Source organism: Pieris napi, chromosome 9 (genome assembly GCF_905475465.1).
Source record: "Pieris napi chromosome 9, ilPieNapi1.2, whole genome shotgun sequence".
NCBI lineage: Eukaryota > Metazoa > Arthropoda > Insecta > Lepidoptera > Pieridae > Pieris > Pieris napi.
The window spans coordinates 4,558,407-4,585,414 of NC_062242.1; the positions used below are offsets into that span (position 1 = coordinate 4,558,407).

General features: G+C 33.5%; 1 protein-coding gene across 1 annotated transcript in view; it reads right to left on the reverse strand.

The window, feature by feature from the left end:
• The window catches only part of LOC125052693, a 63,050-nt gene that overhangs the window by 5,227 nt on the left and 30,815 nt on the right, over nucleotides 1-27,008 (reverse strand). Inside the window, exons 3-4 of the mRNA XM_047653675.1 lie at nucleotides 3,296-3,510; nucleotides 1,310-1,445 (exon numbers count right to left, since the gene is read on the reverse strand). Coding sequence (XP_047509631.1) covers nucleotides 1,310-1,445; nucleotides 3,296-3,510 — 351 coding nt within the window. The remainder of the gene's footprint in view (nucleotides 1-1,309; nucleotides 1,446-3,295; nucleotides 3,511-27,008) is intronic.

The following is a 27,008-nucleotide window of genomic DNA, read 5'->3' on the forward strand; positions in this document are numbered from 1 at the left end:
GGAAGCTCCAGCCCAGGGGTGAGAACAGCACTCCATGTGGGGCCGAATTTGCGCTTTATAGAGTTAGTTGCAAGCGGAGGCCCAGAAAACTACCTGACTGCCTGAACAATTATTAATTTAATACATTACAATAAAACGAATATATAGTATATACATATATATATATAGTAAGATATATTACTAAATTATTCGATAATATTACATTATATTATAAGAGAACCGAATAGCAGCATATTTATTACAAATCTAAACTTTATATCTGATTTATAATTTACAATTTCAATAAAATCGCAATAACATTCCGTCAACAAAAATCCATCCGTGACTAATCAGCGAATTAAACACATTTGGTAAAAAACTTGTTACTTTATTCTAATATTTATTTATTTTAGATTATAAAGATATCGTAGTAGTAAATTCCTATACCTGTCTGATAACATATATGAAGGATGGGCGTCTTTTCCATTTTCTTTATAGGGCTTTAGAACAGGAAAACATGGTTTCACCGGTCAATGGCCAGGTAAAAGGTAGAACTACTGACTCGATAGGAAGACGGGAACAACAGAATAGCTGGTCCAAACTGAAGCCAAATAGTACACGACCGAGACAAATGGGCATCTTTGGAGAATACATTCCCAAAATGGGTTCCTGGCCGAACAGGAGTACTATTAGAACTAAGGAATAGATTTTGTCAAATTTTTGTTTGTTACACCAACTGAGTTACCGTTCGCGATGTATATGATGTATATGTATAAGTATAACCGTTATTTATAAATTATGAATATAATCAGAAAATGAGGCCCAAGTAATGTGTTTCGCTCGGAGGAATCGTTACACATATTTATAGATATCTGATGTAGTACGAATAATCTGGGTGTACTATCAGTCGACAGAGCATAAAAATTAATTTAAAAAAAATGAAATTTCGGTGAGTAACTTATAATAAGAACTAGGGTAATGTCAACGAGACGATGCTGCCTTCATTTTGTCTGGGCATAATTTTAATTTGCAGCCACCTTTCCTCGCCTTTTTGCGATACTTATTCGATGAGGGAGAAAATCACCAGCTCTAGGGTAGGTACTAGGCCCCAAGTTAAATCTTTAATTAGTGCCTGTGCACTTGAAATATTTACATTATCAGATGGAATTAACAATAAAAAAATTACAAACAATAAAACATCTCATTATAAAAAAAAATAAAGTGCAAAATGAAACTCTGTAGCGAACAAATTCACCAGTTTCTTTTCTTTCGATGAATGTAAATTGGTAAATGTCCTGTATAAAATGAAAGTAAAATTTTAGCAACTTACCAACTATGATCATATCTGAGTGGTCGGAGACTGTGGGGAACAAGGGTCTTTCGCCAGACACCTCGCAGCGGTAACGGCCGCCCGTCTCCAATGCAGCAGGCGCCAACGTCACATTGGCACCATTTGGGCTTGAATCCTGGCACAATTAAGACTTGATTAATAATCTAACGTATCGCTGACGTGATTTTGTGTAACAACTATTAATCAATGTTTTTCTTATAACCAACCATCAGTATGGGCCTCTCATTGTTTATGTGAGCAGGCTTTAAATACGAGAGAATAAAAAACACAACATAGATAACAAAATAACAATGGAACTCACTGTAAGTACATTACGGTTGGTGGTGGACTCAGTTTCCACACTTAGACTTAGACTTGTGCTTAAATATGAGGTGATAATATTGCAGGTTGAGGTGCGTACTTGAAACTGTGACAAATTCACAGGCTTGTTTTGGCTATGATTGGCAAGCGAATCAGTACAGAGAGGTCATATTTCATACTCCTTTGTGGTTGGATCAATCAATGGAATTTAAATATTTAATAGCGCACGATACCACTGTGATAATAACGGAATTGATAGAAAAGGAGATGACTATTGATTTTATTATTTTGTAGAACATCGCTGTTTATCTAATAAGTATGATAGAATAATCACGTATCGCCTTAATAATATGTCCCTTAGTCTTAATCGAATCACAATGGTGATACATCTGTTTCAGGCATTAAAAAAATTAACCTAAAATATTATGAAACTGCGCACTAGACCGTTTCGCCACCGATGAATACTGTGCCTGTCAGGCACAGTATTTGCTATATTACGAAGAGGATTATCTATCACTGAATATACACTAAACAAACACTAAACATGTAATAATAGTTTTGAATGTGTATATAATGTAAAGTATTGCCGACAAAGTTTCGAATAATTTTGAACGTACTTCTTATTGTAATGCTAAAAATCTAATGTCATTAAACTTTAGAAATTACTTTGAGTGGTGAGATACGTTATTAATTTTCATGCCACGGTAACAGATGGTCTTTACTGGTGAGATGCGAAATTAAGTTTCACTACATTTAATAATAATAACACGTTATAATTAAAATTTCATTACTACGGTTTTATCACTTACATTATTTTATTTTTATTGTAATAAACGTATTTTGTTTATATATTACAATTCCTTCAGTTTCTTTAAATTGCTGTAAGTATTCATTGAATATTTCAAAGTTTCTGCTATTGCTACTGTGAAGTGAGAATTTTAATAGCATTTTCACCTAAGTTGCGGGACTTTTGCAAATAGTGAAGTTTGAACATCGCGGTAGAAACTAATTGCGGGGAAGGTGAAATAGGTTTTCATACGCAAGTGTTTACGCGCCCGCCTCTCCACCTGCTAATATCCGGGCCGAGTTTACTGTATGCATACTCTGCTGATAAGGGTTTGCCAACTCATTCATTGCGGACTCTGATTAGCGAGTTAGATGTTCTATACGCGGACATAATTTACATTATCGTCTTTAAACGAGAGAAGGTGTCGCTGACTAGCGAATACAGAAAGGGATAGAATAAGACACATAATATTACCTTACCTACAGAGGTAAGATAAAAATACTTTAGGATTTATTCATAAAATAGAATGCCTATAAACTTTATCCATAAAATAGAATAGAGATGCATCAGTGTATTCATTTAAAGCCATGCATCTCAACACAGCACAAACTCAATTTAAAAGAAAAATACAAAATTAGTACTTTTTATAAAACAGTGTAAATTATATTATTACGCGAAATAAATGATGTTTGTTTTTCATATATTTCATGTTTGATTAGGTTTTTTATTTACAATATTGTATGATCAAATGCTGTAAGAACTACAGAACTATACCAGAGTAAGAACAAAGTACTTTTTCGAAGCGAATTCGACTCGAAGCGACTGCAACAGAAATTGACACTGTCTATACTAGCCTTGTTAACATTAAATATACCAACCTCAACATCCACGCCCGGTAAAAAGAATTTTCTCCTTGTCTCACTATCTCGTGGGACGTGTCTAAAGAACTCTTTGCCATCTTTGTACCACTTAACGGAATAAAGCACATCAGAAGGGCCAAGCTGCCACCTGCACGAGAGGGTTGGCCTCGTGCCCATTGGTACGTGTGTGGGGACTCGGAGTTCCAACAGTTCCAGACATCGGACAGAATACTCTGAAAAAAAAAAATCTTTCTTTAACACGTCAAAGGCTTGTTTTGAGAAATCCTCGGGGTTGCGAATTAAATATTACGAATTTTAACGTTAGAAAGTTATTTACATAATATTTAACATAAAAACAACTCAAATCCAAATATTATTCTAAATTAAACAAAATTCAATATTATAAAATAAAAACCTAATTCACAATTGTAGAAATCTAATTTTAGCGTTACGTAGCAAAAATATATGCTTCATATGCCTATCATACATTTCACTTGTACGTTCATATTTTTATTTGCCTGTAGGTAGTTATGAAGGCAAAAATCCATTAAACGGCACGTCAAATAATTTCCCATGTGACGGCATTCGTGGGCCGTAAAAGAGGCACTATTCTGCCGCCGAGATAGGGTTGCCACCCTGCATAATATTATTATTGTCCGTCTGCTCGTGTCAAAAGGGATTCGTTCCGTGGACACTGGCACGTAAATTGGGTTTTGCACTCAAGTTACGATTGCTACGCTTGTAGACGATAAGCTCAGTTCTTTATCGTAGTAAAATATTCTATAAACATTTATTCGAAACACGGAGATCATGTCAATATAATTATAATAATTACGTTGGTATTATAATTTATTATTAATCGCAATCAGTTCGTTTCTTAGAAAGCAAATTCTTGAAAACGAATGAATCTCGGAACGAACGATGAACACAAAGTAGTAATTAATTAAGCTATATTAGCATTTATTAATATTAAATTTTTACAAGTCAACTATAAATCTACTTTTTAAAAGTATTTTTTAATATGACAACCCTAACATGGCGGGTAATTTTACTTTACAAGCCGCGGGGAGCGCAAATGTAAGTAAATTGGTGAATAAAGTCTTCACCGCGAAAATATTATGAAGTATATCAATACTAGAATATTTCGCTAAATATATAAAGCACTCAAGAGGTGTAATTCAATTTTCCCAAATTTTATCAGTTTAGGATCCTACACCTAACATGCCTTAACGCAAAAAGTATTTCAGAAATGACTTCACGTCTAGTCAAAATGACGTCTGGATGACAAACATCTATTTGGTTATTCTTATGTCCTTCGTGACTTAATAAAGAAAATTAACGAAAGTTCAAGACTTGGAAAATTGTATCAAATACTTTTAAACTTAATATGTTAAGTGAATAATTATATGGAACTAGCTGATCCGGCAAACGTCGTTTCGCCATGTATATCATTTATAATAAAAAAATAGGGGTTGATCGTAGAGGGGTGAAAGTTAGGGGTTGTATGTATTTTTTAATGCTGTATCATAAAAAAATAGAAATTAAAAATTTTGTCTAAAAAATAAAAATAAAAATTTAGGGGTGGACTACCCTTAACATCTGGCGGGTTGATTTGTGAATCTAAACCATTCCCAGATCCCCTTGAAGACACACAAAAAATTTCATCAAAATTGGTCCAGTCGTTTAGGAGGAGTTCAGTCACATACACACGCACACAAGAAATATATATATTAACATTTGCATAAAAGCTCGAATCCATTTATTAATACAAATTACGAAAGATACAAAGATTACTATAAAAACAAAATGTACTCAGAATAAATTGTATTTGTTTTGTTATCTGTGCCTGCACTCGCCCCAAGACTCAGATTACAATTCTAGATTTCATTTTTATTCAATCCTAGAAACTGCATTTTGTCAAGAAAAATACTATGCAAACTAGATACGACTCTTGTATTCCGCACTGTATAAACATAGTTGTTGTCTGTTACTGCATCGAATATATATAAGAAGAACAACGTTTATGTGCTACGCTGATTTGTAACGAGAGACTTCGCTGAAACATACTTGCAATGCTAACACTTAATTAAATATATTAAAATTAAAGCAATTCTTACTTAATAATTATGTTATACAGTCTAGCTACTTTATAACATAATAGTTTTATTAAGTATCTTTAAAAATGATGATAACAAAGAAGGGGAATATTTTTATAAGGATTCCGTTGAGAAAAATGTAACGAAAGAGTTGAACTAATTAGTTAATGTACCATGATGTACCAGTTAATTTTACCAGATTTCTTATGTAAAGCTAGTTAGACCTTTTAATGAAATAATTCGATGTATAGGGATTTTACAATATGCATCTAGATATTATAAAATATTGTAGAATAATAAATTTCACGCCTTGCAGCCCTGCGATTCTCTAACTCACTTTTCGAACTCACACAGCGGTTTTCGCATCGGCGACATCCTGATAAACAATAAAATACAAGCTCCCATCTTTTCAGAATGCCAAATCATAAAATGACTGCTTCACGACTGATTTGAGAGCGACCGCCGATGCGAAAACCGCTGTGTGAGTTCGAAAAGTGAGTTACAGAATCGCAGGGCTGTACATAAACATAATGATTCATTCCATTTATAAAATATTATTTTTTAAAACAAAATAATATGTATAACATAGCTAAATCACTTTTCGCAGACTAAAGTGTTCATTAGCTTAAGCGCGCATTACGCCCCAGCACCGCACTGCGCAGTAGGGAGTTATAAATTAAAAAAATCCCCAACAACGTTATAATCAGGGAGTAATACAATGTAACCTCTAGACCGTGCCGCGATGAAATATTTAAATTTGCACATTTATTACCGCAAAACTCCAATTTTTCTTTAACAAATTGAGTAATGTTTGAGGGCACCTCTATTTTTGCGTGTCGCAAAGTCGTTTGTGAAAATCGTATGAGAAATTACTTGGTATATGACTTTCTGTATTATATAATATTATTATCGTATAAGCTTTACTATGTCACGAGGTTGATGTTTTTTCTTAATTTTTTTCAAATTACGCATTTATGTTTACATTTAGAGGAAAATAAAATATTTAATAGATCCAAATTTGTGATAATTAAAGTTAATAATCTTAAACTCGTATAAATAAATAATAATATTAACGAAATAGCTTTTTTAAAATAAAATGTCAGCTATTAGCAGTTCTCGTACTTTTCTCCCTGTCTTCTAATAAATCTTCAAAATGTTGATAGCAACGTTCTTTTCATGGTTTAGCTAACCATGGTATTGTAACGTAGACAGGATCGTGACGCCAAGTGCTTAGAGGGTGATAAGACACGCCCTCACCACTATGAGTCATGTAGACAGCTTCAGAATCCTTAACACAACAGATACTGTCAAGAGAATAGACATTAATGAGCACTTCGTCATAATTGCATATTTGTTGGAAACTCAAACGAAACGTGGTTAAAATAAAAACTAAGCTTGGTTACAGTACTGTATAATTTAAAATAATATTTTATCTAAATGTCAACAGAGAATACTACTGAAAACCTATTTCTCTAAGTAGATAATGTGGCTGACTCGTATGTTTCACGGATATTTTTTACATAATTGCGCTAGACAATTATAGTCTTGTGCATCGCTAGCAGAATATATAAAAAAAATATTGTAGTGTAACATATAATAAATTTTGTGCAATAATAAACAATTGAATATTCAAATTTTATTAAATACCCGGTTAACAGTATCACCTACAAAATTTGTATCAAAACTCAATACAACATTTTAAAAACAAACCAGAGATCGGACCTTATACTTCAGAAACACAAATTTCTAAATCATCTAATTTGACAACCAAGTGACAACTTTTTATTTATAAAAAAAACAAAAGACATCAAATATGTCCCAGCTAGGAACGGTTTTTATTGGATGCGTTTAAACATACCCTGAACTTCAAAAATAATTCAAAATTAGCCAAATCGGTCCAGCCATTCTCGAGTTTTAGCGAGACAAATGAACAGCAATTTTTATATGTATAGATGACTGTAATTTTTCATTCCTCAATAAAAACAATATAACTTATCACAATAACTTTTTGTTATTGTGATAAATTATATTTTTCACTGTATCATATTTAGCATAGCCATCATATTCACGTTAGAATTCAGCTGATAAACCACGGCTGCACTTTTATGCTTTGAAATAAAAATCCTGGTATTTGAGTGGCTCGTTGAATATGTAATCGGGACCACTATGGGTATCAGGTGTATTGATGTTACGACTACAGACAAACATAATGTATTGTTTCAATACCCGGCTGCTATCCACAGTCGCATTCACCTATTTCCTATTTCCATTTCACGAAATATTCTAGTAAATCGCGAAGGTTTATTATGCCTTCGTGACCGAGCTTCTATGAGTCAATTTGTTCTGGATCACGTTTCGTTAAAAACATGCAAAATTGGTGAAACATGACGCTCCAAGGCGTTTAACGCATATTTGGTACAGCGTTTAAAAAGGTAGGGCGAAGGTTAAAATATCTATGAATAGGTTTTGTTACAACTTTAATAAAGACTAATAAGAATACTATTAAGCCTTCCCGATTTTTATGGTGTCTAGCAGAAAACATCAATCGTAGTTTTTATTAATAATATGTAATAAATATAAATTCAAATACTACATACAATATATAAATATATATATATATATATATATATATATATATATATAATAAATACTATATACTTATAAAAGGATATACAAACTCGCGTGGGAGTCACAGTAACTCACGATGCGAAGTCCAATTATTTTTTGCTGAAACTCTATTTTACTTATATATTATACTTTGCAGCGTAATTTAAAATATAAAAACCTTGACCCTAGTTCCGAAAATGATGAATAAAGTTGAGTATTTGTCTCATTACTGAGTACAATAATAGTGAACCCTGTTGTAAGTTAACAATGCCTTAGAGAAGTTCGTACGTTTGCAAATTAGAATGCCCTAAATTAGCTTCCAAGAAGCAAGTATGATGAAAACAGTCAACTTGAGATATAGCTAAGAAACTTCATTTATCTCCGTCAAATATAGCATTGTGTAGAAATATGTTAATTGTAATCTTCTCTCAACTTTTACATTATAAGTAATAAGTCAACTTTTTACTGTGTTACGAACAACGAGTAGAGCGGATCTTGCATTGTTTATAAGCTCAAATGGAGCGTGTAGGTCCATTAACTTCTTCAATACAATCAGATCTAAGAAGCAAAACAGTGGTGCTGCAACCCTTGGTGTCTGATATATGTATATTACTTTGAACTTTTTTCTTTACATGCAATGAGATAGTGTTTCACACACCCTCGATTGGGTCTTAAACGTGCGGCAACAAGCGTAAGAGTTGTTTGTAGTCTCATGCTGATTTCCTTCACCACGAGTTTCATCATCATCATCAATGGCTGTACAGCCCCTTATGGGCCTGAGCCTTCGCAACTATCTTTCGCCATCGCAATCTATCTATCTTATTGCGTCCAACTTCAAAAACCTGTTGTTTCAAGATCCTTGCCAACTCCATACCACCCACGCAGCCTTAGTCTAACCAGGTTTTCTCTTGGCACCGGGTTGTGAGTTCAGTAAGGACCTTGGGGTTCTGTCCACCATTCTGTGCATATGCCCCAACCACTTGACCCTGTTGCCTTTAAAGAAGTGGACGGTGTTTGCTTCAAGGATGTTATACAGTTCTTCGTTGAAGTGAATATGCCAAACACCGTCGTCGCAAACAGGGCCATAAATTGGATTGGATATATGTACATAAGAAACATATACAACCTGTTCTTAAATTATACTGCAAAGTACAAATAATTTTTCTTTTTCATATAAATTATGTTAAACAAACATATTGCAACCAACAACGGAAAATTGTATGTAAATCAGAATGTTTATCGAATCGAGGCTGTAAATTAAGAATTTTTAATACAAACAAGTTCCGTGTGAATAAGCGTTTAATCTACACTTAATTGAGCCTCATGTGCGAACCGTTTACTCGCAATACCACTTGGGCCCAACACTAACCAGATGGCTCATACAATTGCCTTTCGGCATATTCCGATATGTTTACTCGTCCTTGATTTGTAAATCGTATAACAAATGTGCGCCCTGAAAACCCAATAAATGTTGTTTCAAGTGGCTATGGGAATAAAGAATTGTTTTATGAAACGAATTTTTAACGGATTGGAATAATACTCTACAGTAAACAAAGACTTTTTCATATGTTTTATAAAGTGGTATTAGTTATTGTCTTTGTTTAGCACGAGTAGTTACAAATTCAACTTAAAGAAATATATAACCGATATATACTCTAATCATACCATCAAATAGTTATCTTTCAACTTGATGGCAGTCTCTCTCAGATCAGCTAATTCTGAAGTTTTATTTAAAGTATGTATTGCCGATTGGCGATCGTCTCAGAAAGTCCTCACGTAGTCACTATATCCCAGGTTAAATGACAAATAAATTTTACAAAGTAAATACACCAATTAATTTTATTACATAGAAATGTGAAAACTTCGAACTTGAAAGATTGCTGAAAAATATTTTTTATTATTCTTCTAGACAGAAAAACTGAATGAATGTTTGTTTAAATATTCATTGAATTGTTGCAGCATTTTCGACATAAGAATATTCCCTGCTCACTAATAAAACATATTCAAATGAATTTTTTTATTTAGAATAAAAAAAAAATCGATCTAATTAATTAAGCCTGGAATTACACTTCAACAAATACAGTTTTTATTTTGCGATGACGTGTTTCGCTCAGGTAGATGAAAATTCTTCAAGACATTATCCGCAACCGCGCAGCACGCGATAAATTGAAAACTTACTTAGTGGAGCTTTAGTGAAGTTAGCCGTATAAGCCTGGATCTAGTGCGGGTCACTGAGCTATAAACTATATCGAAACTACCTAGCACTAAAACCATGATAAGATGATAGCGGCAATTGATTTTCTTAACTAGCTCATTCAGCACTGAAAATCGGCTTATGATAGTAGTCTATCTAATAATCTTTATGTTTTAAGTCTCATAGTAGAAATACAATTTCTACACTGCAAATCTTGTAGCGTGTACACATACATTTTTAATGGTTTCAAACTAAACATTAAAGTGGATGTTAAAAGATGCATGGCAAATTGAAACCATACAAAGGAGGCAATTACACTATATCACTGACTACTTTATTTTTCTCGCAGATAGAAGGTACAAACTAAAGTATTTACTTTAGTTTTGCACTTTTCAAACTATTTAGTTAGAAAAGTGCTTAGAAAATAAATTGGTAGTAGAAGTAGTCAGCGAATGTTAGAATTGCTCAATCCGCATTTGTTATTAATATTGTTGGAAAAGCTATGCTGGTAAATAGTCATAAATAATATATTTATTTAATAATAGTTGGTTTAAAAATCATATTTATAAAAATTATTAAAAATATGTTAAAACTCTTAAAGTTCTATTGGACTTTGATATTGATATATGTATATAAATAAATATTGAAAGATTTTGTTTGAAACTTTTGCTATTATTCAGTCGGCTGAAGAATGCTTAAAATATCTTAAGTATTTAATATTAAAAACCGCGCACCGTAAACATTTTTGAGCTCATTGAATGCACTTTATTACAATGAGCCGCCTCAGAGTGTATGCAGAAAACTCTTAAGTATTTTAATTAAACTAGGTACTTGAATAATAAGCAGGCTAATATTGAAACCCTAACACGGAATAACAGGGGTACTTCACTCTTATTTCAACTTGCACAGCATTTCTTGACTTAAAGCCAACTTTGAATACGAATCTTTTGAAAGTCTAAGGAAATTCAGCGTCCCAATTTTGAAATATATTTTCTTAATTACATAAAAACCGTCATTTTAAAGCTTTCGTCAGATTTAAAAGTCAGTCATACAAATAGTACTTCGACGCCATAATTAAAATATTACATATATTTATTATTTAGTCATAAGATTTTTATGCAGAATTAGATTGCATATAAGCCAAATTTAAATAAAATGGATTTTAATATCAAGCGCTGAACGTACCCGTGTTGCCTCGCGATGTTAATAAAACTTTGTCTAAGAGAATAGTTTCTTCCCATTCGAGTTACTGGCCGTATACTTAGCATAACGTCTTCAAACATTACCTGATCTCCAGTTTAGCGGAATCGCTGTTAATTAGAGGAAGTTTCGAGTCATACTCCTAAAGGAAGTTAACTAATTTTACCGCTAAAGATTTAACACACAACTCGAAGAGTTTACTGAAATTATGCCAACATTTTGATATGCAACGTTTTACACTTGTAAAACGTCAATGTGGATGTTATGACGTGGTTGTACATTTAATGTGTAATTAAATGCTTCGCGGACAGTCGAGCTCCTGGTACTCCAACGCAACTTGTCAAAGCGTTAACCAACTCAACGCTAAATAAAGTACATCCACTAAACACCTTTAAAATAATTACAGCGGTTAGGTAAAGCGGCGTTCATCCGACGTTTATCATTGAGTCTACATTTAACGAAAATCATAAATAACGGGAAATAACTCGTTTCAAATAACGTATATCACTTTCAGTTGATTCTTAATAAACGCTGAATGTTAATTCGAAATTTAATATTTTACGCGAGATGAAACAGTTTGGCAGATGTGAAGACTGTTTGGCATTTCTTATTAAATTCAAGCTGTGACTGGCGTGATATTACGTAATATTGAATAGAACTATACTGGTTAAAACAGCAGTTATTGGAACTGTACACTGAGTCGGCCGCCCTAAAAGGCCAACTCTTCGAACGTTAATTAGTTAGGGAAACAAGCTGCAGCACTCAGATAGTGTTTTTTGAACACTTTCATATTTCCATTTTATTTTACACCTTGTTATTGGACGAGAGAGAGTTTCGTAACTTTGATTGCATATTATTTTTTAATTACTGTTATTTTATATAAATATATCGAAAAGTTTTAATGGAAATTTAAATTTATCATAGAATGGATAAGTAATAAGATATGAAGTACTTTTGATCGGATTATGTACCAGAAAATCCTTTTACCACTTCATTTTACTTCTAAACTATTAATCTTTTCCAACCTTATTTTTCTGTTCCGTGATTATTTCCTGCACTTTAGCCATTATACGAGATTAGAATACATTCTGAAATATCTGACAAACGTGACTGTTGCTTGTATAACTTAATCATAAAACCGCCAAGAGGTTGGAGGCATACAACGTTAGAAACATTAGTTCCTTCAAAGTACGGAGAGCAGATAAACTTTCCTTAACAGACGCTTACCAAACCCCTTCCCGTTATATCGAATTTATGCACGCACTCCTATATATTTCAAATTATACGCAAAGATATAAGCCAAACGCTTATCCTTTCGCACACATCGGCCAACTTCGCGCGTCTTTGAATGGCAACGACTGACATTATCGTAAAAGGAGGGAGGTTGTGTTGAAACAGCGACGAAACACAAGGGGCTCACATACAATTGCCCAAGTTTTCGACGTACGTAGCTCATACGTTTCCATTATACGTGTGATAAATGTCAAACGAATATTACAATCATCATAGCTTTTATGTCTTATTTGAAAATTATAGTATTTATGATATCGCTTTTCTATAAGTTTTTTTCCCATAATGTCAAAATTCTTTTTGGAATATGAGTAGGATATATGTCATTATGCAGATAACTCATATGAGCACCTGTCATATATGTATTAACGTATAAAGAAAGATGCTTAAGAAATCCCTATTAATAAATTGGGTATCGATATATTTCAATTAATTATTATGTAAAACCTTCTGTATTTATCAATTACGAAGTTATAAACTCAACTAATTGATAAATCGTCGTAAAATGGCTTTTTAAAGTTCTTTATTGGTTGTTGTTTATTAACCCTTTAAATAATGCTTATTGGACAAAGTCATTAAAATACTTAACATTGTAATGATACGAAATAAAATGTATACTTATTTAATATAATGAATGTAACCTGTATTTAACCAGAATTGTTATAAAATTTAAGTAAGAACAACTAACAAGTCAGAGTATACTTAGTACGGTGAAATCTTGATGATTTATTTCGAGAAGTGTGACAACTATTTCTCTGTTGAGTGAGCGGCGCATTTCATTTACCTCGCCGAATATTAACAAGGCGTGTTTACAAACAAATGTGAAACCATATTGTTCGTTACAAAGTGCCAATGCTCGTTATACTTTTTCATAAGAAAATCAGACTTGAAAGCTCGTAAGGGCGGAAGCAATAAACGCAAACTAACGAATGAGTCACGGCACGCGTGAGGTGAAAGTTCAAATCCACGTTCCACCTTATTGTTATAGGTGTCTCTAGCATAATTAAACTTTTCCTCCCTAAATTTGTTCTTTAAATTGTATGATAAATATCTATTTAATAAAATACAAAGCAAAATACAACAATCTGCGAAGAAGTTTATTGTATATAATCGTACCAATAGAAAAATTACTATCGAGTAATATAATTTAACTAATCGTTACATAACAATAAGAAACCGACTTAAAGCATAAGAAGGGCAATAGACGGCCTTATAATAACAAGCTGTCCTTTCTAGAATTTGGAAAGGACAGCAACAACAAAACATTAAAAAAAGATTTAAAAAACCTATGTAATGACTAAGATTTGATCCTATAAACTTTTCAACACCATAACTCATTATTGAGATTTATTTGAGTGTCTCCAAAACAGCAGAACAAATAAATGAATCATAAATTCATAATTTTACATAAACGGCTAAAATTGCAACAGCCGCATGAGACTATTGTGAGCAATATTTGGAAGCAGCACTCAAACATAGCTCCCAAAACAGCAATGCAGCCATATAAAGTGATAAATTACTGCCCTTTACACTAACTTTACACGGAACGTTGTGACAGTAATACTACTCATGAAATTGGTGTTTAGGTATTTAAATAAATATAAATAATCACGGGACGTCGTGGTTTTCATTCATTAATTAGTAGGCCGATTCATTAGTTTATTATAAAACTTTATTTATAACATTATACTTATTTTTAATATGTTTTATCGCTGTATATAACTAACAAAGAAAGACCGAATTGATAATGGTAATGGGTAAGCTTATAAAGATTTTCATTAAATTGCCAAATTATCTACACGTTAAAAGATGTATAAAATAATGCGTACAGCTTTTTACTTGCCGTAATTAAGGAAACCAAGAAACTTCATAGACCTTATGCTCTTTGGAATTAATATGAAATCTTCAAAACTTTTTTTTAGCTATTAATGAAGTATGTAGTTAAGATATTAATACTATTATAATGATAAACATAACATAGGAATATGTCGTTATTACCACTTTCAGCTTTATTTGTGATACCGTCTTTATCAAAGATTCCACTTTATAAAGGACTCAAGTGGCTATTTAGATAGCAGTCTTAATAAATTACTGCATGTCGGGTTATATCGCGAATATGAAAACAAAGCCATTAAGAAACTTCAATATTGAAATAGGGTACTTAAAAGTTATTCCACAGTTGCGAGGCGCATGCAATATCATATTGGTCACTGAGACTTGTTGAAAATCTAAAATGAGTTCGAGTAGATTTCTCTCAAAGGAGTTTCAAATCAATTTAAAAGATTGTAAAAAAGTTAAAGGGAAAAACGCGAATTTTATAAAAGTTTTGTACTTAAGCAAATAAGTTCCGGTCGTTCTGTAGTGCAAACGTCAAGAAGTACGCTCCGAGTAAAAATAAATAAAAAGGTATTAATTATTATTAAACTTACAAAATGTGTAAATAAACTTCAAAAAAAAATTTGCCGTGTAACAATAAACGTGGCCATAAACAATAAATCTGCTTCATAATTTCATATGGCCATATAAACAAATAATTTGTCTTTGACAAGCGACAACCAATACTACCAACACCAAGGAGAGGAATTGCCACGGACTATAAACACTAAGCTCCACATTAATTTCCGTTTCACGCAATCTAACGTAATTATTGAAAATAGAAAGTATATAGAATATAGAAAATAGAAGAACAGAAAAAAAGAAAACAAACTGATGTTTTACGGATGTTTTGTATAAAAAAACGACGAAAAAAATATGGTAACAAATATCCTGAAAGACTCTGGAATTGATATAATATGTAAGCAAGAAGTCAGTAAAGCATTTAGGGTTGGTAAGGTCAAGCACGCCTGATATTGATTAGTATGTTGAATTTATGGAAGAGAATAGAAATTCTGCGAAAAAAGAAGCTGCCGAATTTTTTTGTCATGGAAGATTTTAGTAAAGAGGTCTTGGAAAAGAGAAAATAACTCTTGCCCCAAAAAAAGAAGAAATGAAAAATAGGCGCATAGCATTTATTAAGTACGACAAATTGGTAGTCAAAAGAAAGAGAGAGCATTCTACCTCTCCTAACTTAACTAATATTATTAATAAGAATAAGCCTTCGGTTGAAAATAAACAAAATTAATGTCTTCGATCGCATGTATAAGAGCAGATCCCATTTAACATTGGTCATAAATAAAGAAAAGCAATTAAAACACACCAGGAAGATCAAGACAAATACAAAAAAAGGAAAAGTACCAAAGGATTTTCGACAAACACACCTCCCTCAAGCCGGCTGGTCACCGTAGGGGCTGTCGACCACTCTCTTTCAGCTCAGAAACGAGATGACAAAAATTTTTAAAAGTGCGCGGTAGAAGTATCACATAAAGATTCATACCCATTTAGGTAATCATCTTTCTGTTCCTGATAACCTAACACAATACTATTTATAATGAAACAAATAAAGAGAAATTTTTTATATAGAATATTTTCTAACTTAACTTATTTTTAAATAATCCATGCAGCTCGAGTAACTTCACATAGCCTCTAGACTAGATCGATATCGAGTCTAGAAATGCTTAAACCAAAATACCGTCTAAAATACATCATCTTTAGTTATGAAAAAACAAGTAACAAGTAAAAATAACTGTTCAAAGGGTTCAAAAGCTAAAGGCAACAACATATATGTATTCTTTGCATACACAACTAGCAGTTTCGGCCTACCGGCTTCAGCGTGCGACTCTCATCCCTGAAGTAGTAGGTTCGAACCCCGACTGTGCATTAATGGACTTACATTTAACACTCGCTTGTACGGTAAAAGAAAACATAGTGTGGAAGGAAACTGGCAGACCCAAAACGTCCTGTGTCAGGCACCGAAGGCTGATCACTTACTTGCCCATAAGAAAAAGCAAATGTCCATGAAACAGACACAGGAAGCAGATAATTAAAAGGCAAGGGTCAATTGTTTTTTATGCAAACACAAGTTATTCGGTCTTATTGACATTATTATTAACATCGAATTAAAGAAAATTGTTTCCGTTACCGGTGAGGTATATGTTTGAACTAATTTACAATTTAACAAGCCATACATACGTCTCAAAGACAGGATCTAATGAAAAAAGGGAAATTCCTTAATCCTCTCTAAGCCGGTTGTGTTGAGGGACTTCACTCCTCGAGTTACATCAGGATTCTATTAGCAAGTCCAATGATCGTTTAATGTTTGTACATTCTTTGCATTAATTACCCTATGTATACGATGTGATGAAGAATACAATACATTTGTTAAGGCCTACTAAGGCAATAAAATGTCACATTTCTGTGACGTTTCAGAACAGCAAACTAAACGTGATTTTATTCACAGGGTACGCAGTAAAATATTGACCGTTCAGATAATTTTCTTTAAGAACTAGCAAGATTATTCAGCATCTTATACTATTTCTTTTTGATTTTCCATAAAAATCACTCCACAAATATTTTCGAGAGATAAATAATGTTTTATGTTTCAAAGATATCATAAAATATTATTTCTGTATCATTCTATCTAGCCAGGGAAAGCAGACAGTTTTAGGTCAGTGATTATACGTGACAAACATCTAAAGTTCTGTTTGTGAGTCAGTGGAGTAAAAAAGATCATTTTGACGTTAAAAATATTTACTACTTTTCTAGAACATCAAACGGACTAATAAGATTTAACGGGGGTTGACATAAATCGTCGTTTAGTAATTATAAAAACAAAACCCTCTCGAAACAGAGTGGTTCTCACATGGTATAATTAAGAGGTACACTTAACGTAGCCCGAGTGAGGGTGCCACTCAATTATTCGTAACTTGATGCGAGATCACGGCTCACCGCAGGCGCCCGCAACGCAAATGTATCAAACAAAACTTCGCATTACATGTACAGCACGGATTACATAATGAGATGTATGACAGGTATTAGGCACGTAATGTACCGAAATTTAAGTGAGCAAGACTAATGTGTGCTCAAATGTATCTTCGCGGTAACGTAGGTCTGCTGGTGCTTAACTATTTAAAAGTGACATTATTCAATTCGTCACGAATTCTGTGGTTTTTAAAGTTACATATTTGGAACATCAAATCACTTGTGTCTCGCTATCTTCTAATGTACCTATAAATTTAAAGCTAGACCGACCTTAATTGAGAGTGCATACTAGCGCAGTTCATAGAATTTGTATTATAAAAAAATACACATGTGTATGTGTATCTCATACGATTTTTGAAGTAAAATTGTTTGGTGCTATAGATTGTTCCAGAAAAAATATTACTAGTACGAAGGAAATCTTGGATATAAAAAAAAATACATCGTTGCATAATTGAAAAACATCCGTCGTATTTCGAAAAATGCAGAATTCACTCTCACTGAGGAAACAAGAAAAATTGCATCCAGATAAATAAACTGGTAGAGATATATACAATATTTGCGAGATTACCTTCTAAGGCTTTGTAGAAACGAACCACCGATTACAAACCGATTGTACAAAAATAGGCACTTATGCCAAAGACAATTAAAGTACATTGTCTATAGTTTAGCTTTTGTTTATAACCGGGCCATGGTGTCAACACCACTGTTGTCTGTTTAGGTAAACGCATAACCTATGTGTCGCTAGCTTTAAAATGTTATTGTTCATGAAACAAATAAATTCTATTCTACCCAAGAAGCGAAAGTATTTCAAGTATAAAGAGGTAGGTATATACAAGATAAAGCTAAATGAAATGGTAAAACTAAAAACGGCAATGTGATCCCATGTATGTAACCGTGTTATGGTTCTTCTTTTTGATCATCTACAAGTAAATCAACACATACATTTATATGTTATTATGCTCACAACAAACTATTTCTTCCATCTACATGTGGCTGTGTCTCATTTGCGCGATGCCTTAGTGTTCTGACTATGGATTTTGGTTGGTATACGGAGCTAACAAGATTTACTTTCCCACTGATAGGTCACAGAGAGATTAGGATATGTCATTACGATGCTCGTTTAGATACGGGGCATGAGGAATTGCAGATCTGAAACTGCTATTGTCACTGCCAAGGGATTAAGGACCTTCTTATGAAATATATAACATTGTGAGAATGTGAACATATTGCGAGAAATGAGATCAAAATTCTCCTAGTTCTTTTTTTATTGTAATTCCAATTCTTTGACTTTAAAAAGTATAATATGCATGAGGATACAACGAGGAATAAATGATAAATAGAGCACTGTAAAGTAATAAATCCAGTCATTATTTTAAAAGTGTTTGTATACTAATCGAAACAAAAAAGCAGAAACAAATGCAATTTTATTTATAGCATACGAATGCGAATAAATAAAAGCTAGTGTGTTAAAAAATTGTATTGTCATAAGTCAATTTGTTTTATTCTATATGCAAATTCATGTAAACGCATCAACAAATCCATATTTGAATTTCAACGGCTTCTCTGATCTTTGAATTTATTGCTCTTTCTTTTGACATAGTAACATTGATCTCATCTCTTCAGTGTGAGTTAATTTTGCGGCGGAAATGGTCTTATAAGATAGCCATAATATGCATCATTGATTGATTGGCAATGGAGTTTAAAGCTAAACTAACTTCATAAATACATTGCAATAATAATATTTAAAGGGATCAGTGCAAGTCGGCCATTAATCAATGTTACAAAAATAACAACTATTACACCGATTATTGAACGCAGCACTCGGCCGACATTGACATTTTCCTATTAAGTAATATCGAATATATTTGATATATTAATACTGACCGATTTCACAAGAGTCACATTGTATTGTTTTCAATAGATTTGGCTCAGTTTTATCTCGTTTAAACTCGTGATAATAGAATATATTGTGATTAAATGATATGGATTTTTATTGGATAGCTGCTGAGCGAAACAAACGACTACCGTTGCATATTCGCAATTTAGGTTGTGTCAGAATAGTCTATCACGATTCCACCACTGGCTGAAAGTGGTATTGACAGTTTTAGCATCGTAGTTTATAGTTACACACAGCTAAAAATTACGGAGTAGTTTTAAGAAATATGTGGCCCAAATTATTTTTTTATTATCTTATTTGATTATTTCTTTTACAGTTGTATTTTTTATGATCAAGTAGGTAATTATTCTTTTGAATCTGACGGATGTCTTTGGTCACATAGAAATAAAAATCCATTGGTGCTCAACCGATCGAGAGATCACCCTAACTTAAAGTTATAACCTCAGGGTAGATAGTCGAACCCTTAAGGCTTAAACCATTAGGCCACTACTCAAACATACACAAATTAAAACGAAAAAAGCCTTATAAAAAATAACCTAAAGTAAAATAAATCTGAATATCGCTTAATAAATATTCCAATAACTCCAAAACCTTTTACAAAATTTACAGTTAACTTGATATTATGGCGTGCTATGAACACCGGAACCGAAAGCTTACAGCGTGTCTAAAAGCTTGCCTTATAAGCTCGTTATCAAGACAATGCTATCTTTGATACGGCCAATTTGGTACTTACATATAAATATTGTAATATAAATTACGAAACTCTATTTTGTGCTTTGACTCGGTAGTTAATTTATTAACATATTTAGTTATATTTAAAATTGTACAGAGTTTTTTATATAAAATTGGGTCTTTGTTTTATGTAATAGGAGGCAAACAGGCAGGAGGCTCACTTTACTAGAAGGGTCGCAAGTGCGTTGCCGGCCTTTTAAGAATTGGTACGCTCTTTTCTTGATGGACTTTAAGTTGAATTGGTTCAGATATACTTCAGCGGGCAGCTGGTTCCACATAGTGGTGGTGCGCGGCAAAAACTTCCTTAAGAAACGCTCAGTTGTGGAACGACGGACGTCGAGGTGATACGGATGGTATTTTGTATTCTACCTTGACGTCCGATAATGAAACTCAGCTGCTACCGAGATGAATTTTTTTATTTTATATTAACAGGACATTACTTCTAATCAGTTAAATTATAAGTAAGGAAACATAATATGTTTTCCTTACTACATACGAAGTCGATTTCCTGATTGAAGTAATTAACGCAAAATACTGATCTAACTTTTGATGTACCTAATAATGTAGGTAACATTATGGTTTCATAATTGTTGAGAATAGTTGGTTAAAGAAAATAGTGATGTAGGAGATTATATTTTCTATTATTCACTTATCAAAAATCAGCATAAAAACGAAAAACTTCGTAAATTTAATGTTACGTATTAACTTTCCCTTTTTACTAAACAAAATTTGCTAACTTTTAACAAGATTAACTTTGTGAGTCTTGTAAGTTGTATCGAAAATCTTAGGGACATCTTTAAAAATACCTCACACATAATATTTTGTATTATATATCTTTTCTAATATACATATAAACGGTAAAGTGGAAAAGAACTGTTTATACATCAAACATTCTCGTGCCCAATAATGTTAAATCATTATCAAAATTAAACACATTATACATTGGCATAAGCGTATTAAAAAAAGGCAGACTCTTTTTCACACGTATTATGTTTAATAATGATCTGAAAACAATAAATAAATAAAAATATATAAAAAATAAAAAGCCTTTTTATTTCTTACACACCAAAGCAAACATAAATTTATTATAATTTTTTAAGAAAATAAATTACACAAAATTGTTTACTATTTTTTATCTGTACTAAGTAATATCTATTTCCAAATTACTTTGCAAGAGGCCCTCCGCAGGAAGTCCTCCTTTAAGGACCTCCAGGTATCTCTGTTATGGGTGAGTTGCATCCAGCTTGAGCCAGCCGTTTTGGTAATGTCATCCGCCCATCTCTTGAGCGGTCTTCCTCCGTATCGTTTCCCAGTAGGGCCTGCCCACCTGGTCGTCCTTATGGTCCATCGATCGTCTGACGGTCTACATGCCCTACCCATCTCTATTTTTGAGCATAGTTTAGGGCATCAGTAGTTTTAGTAACGCTTCTTATCTTTGTGTCTTATTTTATTAATTTTCTAATTTTGAGCATGCTCCATTCTAGGCTCCTTTTACAAGTACTGTTTTATCTTTTTATCTTGTCTATATATATTTAGGTCTGGCAAGCATTTGTTAGACATGGCAAGAGACTGCTTAACATGGTTTTGGTTTTAAGTATTACTGGCATATAAAAATTTCCTTTAGACTCCAGAACTTGTTCCAAGTATGTTCATTGCGCCTTACAATTTCTGAACAGTTGTTGTCCTTGGCAAAGCTGATTTGTTTTTCAGGAAAACATACTTGTTTGTATATTTCAAAATTTCTCTATCGACCGATATTGCTTTTTCCATACTGTTTGTCATTAGCATTGTCGTTGTGAGATTCATCTATAGACCTACCTTCTTATGATCTGTTGAATGACTTGTAATTAAGAATAAAATCATGACTGTAAACAATATCATTTTTAAATAAAATTTTACTAAATCATTAAAATATTCATAAATTTTTTGTAAAATAAACGAGCCGTAATATTTTGTCCTGTATGCAGACGGCTAAAATATTTTTTCAATAATAAAAATGGAGAAGATAGAGAATTTTTTTATAATGCGGATCTACTTTTAAAAGTTTAAATTTATTCTCTTTGTGTAATACTTATTAAGAACAAAGACACAGCTCTTCTATAGCGTCTGTAATAAAGTCTGAAGCTTAACAAAAACTCATTAAGTATTTTATTAAATAGCGTTACACTTTTTTAATCTGATTAAAAGAATCAAAACTGTTGTTCGTTTTCAAGCTACTTTCTAAATATTTAAACTTAGAGAAAGGCTTTTGCTAATTACATTTATTATTTTCAAAGAAATTGAAGTTGTTTTATCCTAATTATTAAGGCGTTATAAATAGACACAAAATTTTATGTCTACTTATATTTATAGATATTACTTGATATCATATTATACTTACAACGCAGGCTTCTGTGGAGTTAGAATATTAGCGACAAAACAACGGATTTAGTAGTGATTGGTCAACGACATGTCTAGTCCAATCAAACGCGAGACGCGAACCCTCTTTCCAGTGTACTAATAAAAACCAAACAAAAAGTGCTGTAGAGTTAGATTCTTACCATTATCAATATCTCTTAGTAGATATTTAAAATAAGTATAATTTTGTTTAAAAAATAAAATAAATCAGTGGCGCTACAACCTCTTTAGGTCTGAGCCTCATTTTCTGAATCTGTTTCATGGTCATTTTTCAATCTAATAGGCAAGTAGGTGATCAGCCACCAGCGCCTGACACTCGCCGTCGGCTTTTTGGGTCTAAGACAAGGGGGCTGCTCAAGTATTACGTAAGCACTATAGGAGGGGAGTCTTTGATTTCGTTTTTTGGTGATTACGTCAACAGTAATTATTTACTTTTTTACACATTTTACCCACACATTGTCTATGCTTGTAAATGAAATACATTTTTGAGGATTCCTACAAAAAATTAATACATTTATGTCCTATTATTTTTGAGAGCTTTGATTACTTTTGCTGACAAGAGGTGCTTGGGTGAATCTGCTTACGTTATACTTGAACGACCCCATATCGGTTTCCTCAGGATGTTTAACTTCACCGTTCTAGCGAATGTTCAATGCCCACATAGAAAGAACATCTATTGGTGCACAACCGGGAATCGAACCTACGACCTCAGGTATGAGAGTCGCACGCTGAAGCCACTAGGCCAACACTCCTCACTTTACTTGCTCTCATAATTTAGTTTCATTTGTTTAATAATATATAATTGTATATTCTAATAAATGTATTTTATATAATACAGAAAATCTTTTCCATTTCTTTTATGTATTCCTATGGAGATTATTAAAATAAAGAACTATATAATATTCCACTACAGACATTTTCCAGTATTTTCTTTATTACAATCATAACTAAACAGATCTTTTTCTTTATACTTTATACAATAATACAACTTAAATTAAATAGACATGATTTTAAAAGTGGAACTATAATCAAAAGGCTAATCTGGTTGGACGCTCGGCTAGCGTTTGCTCAACAAACAGCCAGTGTTTGTGCGGACAATAGCCAAAGTACAATAATTGCGCTTCGAGTGCCCAAAAGCCACTATTCCGCTGCGGATTGTGTAAAGCTCAGTTCACATTCAACTGAGATGTGACGTGTCACGTACTTGTCATTTTCATGTTCACGGGATTGCGGGATAAATAGCACAACGTGATATTTCATCTTCCTTGATCGTACATATTTTCTAAACTGATTTTAAAAGTAACTAGCCCATGTTTTGATCCATGTTTACGATGAAAAGGGTTATAGTGAATGATAAGTACATTGTTATAAGTTTTTTCAAAAGATATTTTAAAAATTAGTTCTATGTAAACGTTTTAAAATAGTGTTATCTTTTATCTTTCTACGCGTAATATCTTAGTGTGCGTGCAGCTTAGCCTACTAAAATCTGACCGTTGTTTGCTTATGTTAATTAATGTTAATGACAACAGAGGAACTAGATCAACCTCCGTTCAGGTAATCGATCATTGCACTTTCAAATGCTTTGTGTAATCTTTCTAAGCAAACAGTATAGGATGAGAAGGCTATAAGATTGGTGAGTCAACATAACCCGGTAATAGCCAGCTCGCTATTGCTACTATTTTCCAGTTTTCGTTAATGTTAACAATGATATACGAGTTTCTTTATGAGTTTACAGTAGTATCGTTTGTATTCATAACTGTGACTACATTCCACAACATGTTTTGCATTAAAATGTGGATTTTAATTTTAAATGCGTACGTCAGTACAATTAACAATAGATCTGCTATTGCGAGTACTTATGAAGAGTGGGTACACATTAGTTCTTACTGGTTACTTTTGTCAGAGGTTTTTCTACAAAGTAATTTAAGTGTTACATTTTCAAAAAAAATCTTTGTAGTGCTAATGATATTCTTAAAGCCATTTTTCGACGATAAGTTAATAAAATAAAACATATATTTAAGGCCTGTTGGTAACGTAGAACGTAAAGTAATGAAAAGTTAACGAACAGTAAAACCGCAAGATAGACCTAACAGCTGCATAGATGCGGTCAGAAATTGGTAATCAATAATTTTAGTTATATAAATTAAATCTCAAGGATTTTACTCTTGAAAAAATTTAAATTCTACATAATCGATGAACTATATATCCGCTAAATAAAATTGAGAAGCTTTTACTCTGTTAGCCCGTTTTACAATAAAGCATAAATCAACTGCATAAGTATATTATGCAGACATGAATAATGTGCGCATTTGATATAACAACGCTTTACAGACATACCTCAGTGTTAAACGCAAAGCACGAATAATTTTAACGCTCCTGAATAAAGAATGACACAAGAAAGCTGCTTTGATAACAATGCATTTTCACATATAACTCATTGCAATTGCATCCGTATGAAAGGGGCACGTTCTCAGTAACGTACGGCCCAAATTTAGCGCACAATTTACCTGCAGATGCAACATACACAAAGAGGCTATATTTTCGCTGAGGAAGGCTCGAGGGAGTGCGGGCGAGGGAGGGAGGTGCGGGCAGCCTGTGCCGGCTCGGATTACGGCGGCCATCTGCCGCGACAAACAATCAGCCTAACGAGTGCTCGCGGCTCGCGACAGGATTAAAGCCTAATACAACTGCGAACAATGCTGTCGACGCCTTTTATAACTTGAACGCTAACAGCTTGTGTCGCGACGCGGTGAGTGGCGAGCCCTCCTTGTTGACTAATCCTAAGGGGCCGTCTCCACAAGCGAGAGAATCGCGACGATACAATCGTCCTGCCACGCATTTCTATACAATCTCATAGAACGTGTCTCCACACGGCGATCTTAACGCGGCGATGCGACGGGTGGTTGAGTGCGCGCGAATCGTCATAACATCGCTGCGAGCCTGTCGCTACTGGTGGCGCGCACGTCGCGCACTCGCCACGGAACGTGGCGCTCTCGCAGAGAGCTCGCGACGTGCGTGACCATACATCAATAAAAACAATACATCCATAGTAAATAATTATTTTATTGCCTGAGTTAGACTAGATTTCGGTCTCGTCTGGCACCACTGAAATCTAAATGAACACTGAACAAAATAAGAGCACAACGTGTCGTCAAAGAAACGCGGCGATTCCGTTACGAGTCGTTGCGGATACGCTGTGATTCCGTTACGAATCGCGACGATACGCTGGCGGAATAATCGCTCGTTCGTGGAGATTACCCGACGATAAAAACGCGGACTCGTCGCGATTCTCTCGCTTGTGGAGACGGCCCCTAAGTGGATTACTTCTGCGCGATGACGTGCCGAGTATCAAACCCGATCATTTAACAGTTCAAAGTTCAAGCTTGAGTGTTGACCTTTCCAACGACTACTATAAATTGATCCCTTCCTTAAACGTCTACTTTTACGAGCTACCGATAAATACTCAAGTAGTTTGGATGTCAGGACGTCTTCGTTTTTCAAAGTTGCTCAGAATAATCAATTTTATGACTATTTATAGTAAAAAACAATAAGCAAGCCAAACAATGAAAGTCAAAAATAAATAACTAGTTACTCAAAGTTAAATATTCCAATACTTCATCCCGCTAAGAAATTGCAGCTGTAACCAAAACTTGAAAGAAATAGGTTGTACTTTATATAAAGAATGTTTCGAGAAAATCTTGCAACGAAATAAATGCTTGTGCTTTACTAAAATACAACAATAATAGCTGCCACATGTCAACATGGCTCAAACCGCAAAGCGGGAAAACAGTGTAACTAAGCGCGGCTGCCAAAACTACGTGACCTTAATGTATATCAATCCGAACGAGATTTATTCGGGGAGAATCTCTAAAATATGATATAAAATAAACATTGACAAGCGAAACGATGAAATATGACGTAGCTCTGTGATTTAAGGGCGCGTTTTACGAGATTTTATGGCGCTATAAAATCAGCTCGCATCGTGCTCGGGGCGCACGTATTGCACAGATTTGACATAACAGACGACGGACATTTATTTGTTTTCTAGTTTTTTTGCGAGCTTTATGGACTGCTGCCAACGTTATGGTCCCTGAACACAGCCCGCCTGTTCTCTAGATGGATCGCCCGATTTAATTTCTATCTCGTCATTGGGGTTTCGAGGATTTGCTGGTCTCTACATTGCAGCGCCTATCGTGTAATTTGTAATTTAGTTCGCCAGTATGGTGAATTATATAAGCGTTAGACGATATGTCGAAGTTGAAAAGGTTTCATTTCAGTTCAATACCAATTTTAATATGATATAATTAAATATTGTATTATGATTTTTTACATTAACATTAAGTCTAACGTCTGTCTGTGTTTAAATATAATTTAAAAACACATTGTCATCACGCCCATTGTGATGAAATTAAAGTCGGATTATAAAACAATGATATGACGATTGTCGGGAGGAGCAGACCG